The sequence below is a fragment of the Impatiens glandulifera genome, chromosome 2 (genome assembly GCF_907164915.1).
Source record: "Impatiens glandulifera chromosome 2, dImpGla2.1, whole genome shotgun sequence".
Taxonomy (NCBI): domain Eukaryota; kingdom Viridiplantae; phylum Streptophyta; class Magnoliopsida; order Ericales; family Balsaminaceae; genus Impatiens; species Impatiens glandulifera.
In genome coordinates, this window is record NC_061863.1 from 13,572,610 (window position 1) to 13,576,534 (window position 3,925).

At 29.1% G+C, this 3,925-nt stretch overlaps 1 protein-coding gene across 1 annotated transcript; it reads left to right on the plus strand.

Moving 5' to 3' along the window:
• Window positions 1-671: 671 nt before the first annotated feature.
• On the plus strand, window positions 672-1,037 carry LOC124924375 (auxin-induced protein 15A-like). Its single transcript, XM_047464420.1, has one exon. The coding sequence runs from the start codon at window positions 672-674 to the stop codon at window positions 1,035-1,037; it is 366 nt and encodes a 121-aa protein (XP_047320376.1).
• The last annotated feature ends 2,888 nt before the right edge of the window (window positions 1,038-3,925 follow it).

Sequence of the window (3,925 nt, forward strand, 5' to 3'; positions counted from 1 at the left end):
TTTAATATAATGAACTTATGTTCAAATAATATCTAAAAAGTTATTAAAAATATAAAATATATATATATATTTAAATTTAGAAATTAGTATTGACCCACTTTAATTTAAAGTATTTTTAATAAAATCAAAAGTTTACTCTAACTAGCTAGTTAAATATTTGTAATATATCAAAATTAAGTATTTTTTAAATTGAAGTTCCAAATTGAACTCCTTTTGAATGTATTTTTTTTTTTCTATACTTGATATAATATTTTTTGTTAGTATGTATGTTATAGTTCTATGATCAACCGGTATCATAATTTATGTTTGATTTGTTTTTGTTTATATATTCTACAAAAACACTATGACATATAAATAAAAATAATTGTATTTAATAAAAATAAACTTTGGAGCAAAATACTTATCACCCTAACTTAGATTGAAAACACACTTATTATTAATTAATAATTAAAATGTTATATCATTCAATAACTTGTTAATTAAAATAATATTTGTACCCTTTGAAGGAATATACTGTACTTAGTCATACAATAACAATATTTAATAATTTATTATTTCCTTATGTCAAATTTAAGGAAGTAATTATCTCCAATTCTAAGGTCATTTACATCCCACCCTATTATAAAACCATCTCCTTTCAAGCCAAATTAATTGCCTCTTTCAATAAAAACATGTCAACATGGAACAAAATCAGTTTCATTGTCCAGCTCCGTCGGATGGTAATGTTATGGAGGAGGACAGCGGCGCGGCGACGCTGTCTCCCTCCCGACATTCCGGTTGGCCATGTGCCTGTCCGTGTTGGATGCACATGTCGCAGGTTTGTTGTTCCGGCTAGGTATCTTAACCATGAAAGCTTTCGAAAACTTCTTCATAAGGCGGAGGAAGAATACGGGTTCGCCAATCCCGGTCCGTTGGCGATCCCTTGCGATGAAATAGTGTTCGAGGAGATCCTTTTTCGGGTAGCTCGGTCTGAGCTCGTCACTGACCGTAAACAACTCCGGTCACTGGCAACCCTATCTGAGTTGATAACACAATAAAGAAGTCCGATCCGGAATTAGGTTACTCATCGGGTTGAGTGAGTTACAACCGAGTTCTAAGTTTTGTGTTTTATACTATGTTTGGATGATTGAAATTGGAAAAGAAAATTTAACATTTTTAATTTTTTGAGAATTGACCATTGACAATATTGATTATAAGGTTAGTATAAATCATTGAGTTATAGTTTAAATAAAAATTTTTCTTAATCTTGTTTATACTTTTATAATTCTCATTTGTATTATTAACAAATATTTTTTATTTGATAAATGTAAATGCTCATTAATTTAAATTAGAGTTACTTATAAAATAATAATATTTAAAAAATTAAAATAATTAAATGAGAATTTATATGTTAAATAATAGGACAACTTTATAAAAATTAAAATTATAATTGAGAAATCCATCCATTTTGATTTTTTTTTATGGAGATAGTAGTTTGGTTCGGTTCAATACAGGTAAAATCTCGATTAACTCTTCATATTTTGCAAGTTTAAAGAAGCCTAAATTAGATAAACTTTATTATTATATTTTTTTTAAATGATACAGTTATGAAAATTTGAACTCATAACAACAGATTAATCTTAAATTTATAATCTTAAAATTTTAAAATTTTATAAACTGTTTTGATTTTATTATTTAAAAAAATAAAGTGAATTTATATTTAAATTATGAAAGAAAATATTAACTATTCAAAAGAAAATATTAACTATTCAAAAGAAAATATATATATATAAAAAAAGCTTATTAGATGTCAGGTTTTTCTTGAAAAGTTGATGCATATACAAAGAATGTATTGTATGCAATTATGAAAGAAAATGAGGAAATCATAAATTAAACCAATATAATGAGAATTTCAAAGAAATAATTGTTTCTGATTATTTATCTTTTTTTTTAAAACGGTTTAACACCATTTTATTAAAAAAACCCAAAAGTGGGAGGGGTCAATAATCAAAAATAGACAAACCCTAATTTTGATTGTAAGATGACAAACAAAAGACCCAAAAATTTCTGAATGGTGGAAGTCAAATCATATTACAAAACACAAATTAAAATGAATAAAGACTACAATCTAGATATCACAACCTATGTTGTCTCCATATCCGCCTTTTGCCCATATTGTCTTCTTCCACGTCCCAATCTTCTCGCGTTCTTCATGAAGGGAGATTGAATTTAAGCAGATGATAATGTGTGTCTGCTCTTATTGTTTAATCTTCCTCTATATGAACTCGTACTAACATAGTAAAATTTATTCTTTTTCAGGATTTCAAGGTTTTTGTCACTACTTTTCACTGCTTCAGTTTTCCGTGTTTGAGGATCAACAACCTTAGTTTCCTTCTCCTCTGTTGTATCTTTGCTTTCATCTTCTGCATCTTCCTCTTGTTTATCTTCTTTAGAATCCCCTGTTTCATCAATTTCCTTTCCTTTTATACTTCTCTCTTCTTGAGTTTGATTTCCTTTTGTTCCTTCATCCGAATTCTGAACATCTTTCCCTTTGGCATTTCTTTCTTTTGTTGCTTGTTTTTCCACAACTGTTTCATTTGTACTAGGAACCTTTTGTTGCTTGGCTTCTCCATTTTGCATTTGTTGTTCCTGGTTTGTTTTCTGGCTGGCCATTAATTTAGGGCATCTCATTATAGAATGTTTAAAGGTATTGCAGTTCACGCTTCTGTATGGTCACCATTCATAGTGTATGCCCATATTGGTAGCATTTCCATTTTGATCCACCATTGTGATTATTTATCATTTTATTTGTTGTACTTGGATGTAAACTAAAATTAACACAGCTATTAAAAACCATAGATCTTTTTTTATTGTAAAATTTATTATTCATTCATCAACAATGTTTTTTTAGACAATACCTATAAGTTCCTTGTTGAAGTTACAAATTCAATGACAATTATACTCATTTTTTTGTAAGGTTTGCGACAAGATGAGCAAGTCAGTTGTCATTATGTTTAGTGAAATTAAAACTGAAGTTTGGACGTTAAGTTGTTAAAGTTTAGATGTCCGTTACCGTCTTACGAATTTTCCAAGGTCAACGATTATGTTTAAATGTGCAATAATCAATTAACACTTTGAAGTGAGACTCGAAAATGATGTAAAAAATAGTAATATTGCATCTAAAATGGCTTTTCCTTCCGTTTCAAGTGGAGACAAAATTTCAGTTATTCTACACTAACCAATCACAATATTACCGAAATGATCCCAAACAACACACCATTGAATCGTTCTTGGATTGACATAAAGCTTCCGCGGTTCACTTTGATCTAGTCTTCAGGGATCGTTTCCACTTGGTTGTTTCCTCATTTGGTTGTTGTGGCATTTGAGGTGGTTGAAATTGATGTGGCAATGATTTGTCGAGCCAAACAACACGAACGTTTAACCCACCATTGGATATGATTGCTCTTGCGATCAAATTTCTATTTTGTCCTCCACTTTCAAATGTTCCAACAAATGTTAAAGATTTATATCATCTTAAGATTACAATGAAAGCAAGTATGAGAAGGTTCAAAATATATTTTTCCCACCCATACGTCTAATCGAATTGCATGAGAAGCAGTAACAAGTAAGTTAGAATCATAAATAGACCAAAATGTCTTACTCTTGACGCATCTAAGAAGGATATGTTTCATCGTAACAGTTGAAAATAGATATAGATCTGAAACTAATCAAGATAAAGAAAAGATGAAATATAAGCAAATAAAACACGATAATAACACAAGATTTACATGGAAACTCAGGACGAAAAAAACCATATGCAGAGAATGAAACCTTTCACTATGTTTTTTTTCAAAAAAAAATTACAACTTAGAGATAGAAGAATAATAAAAAAATATTATGTGTGCATAAAACTCTAACTAATACCATATATCATATATTTATAGAC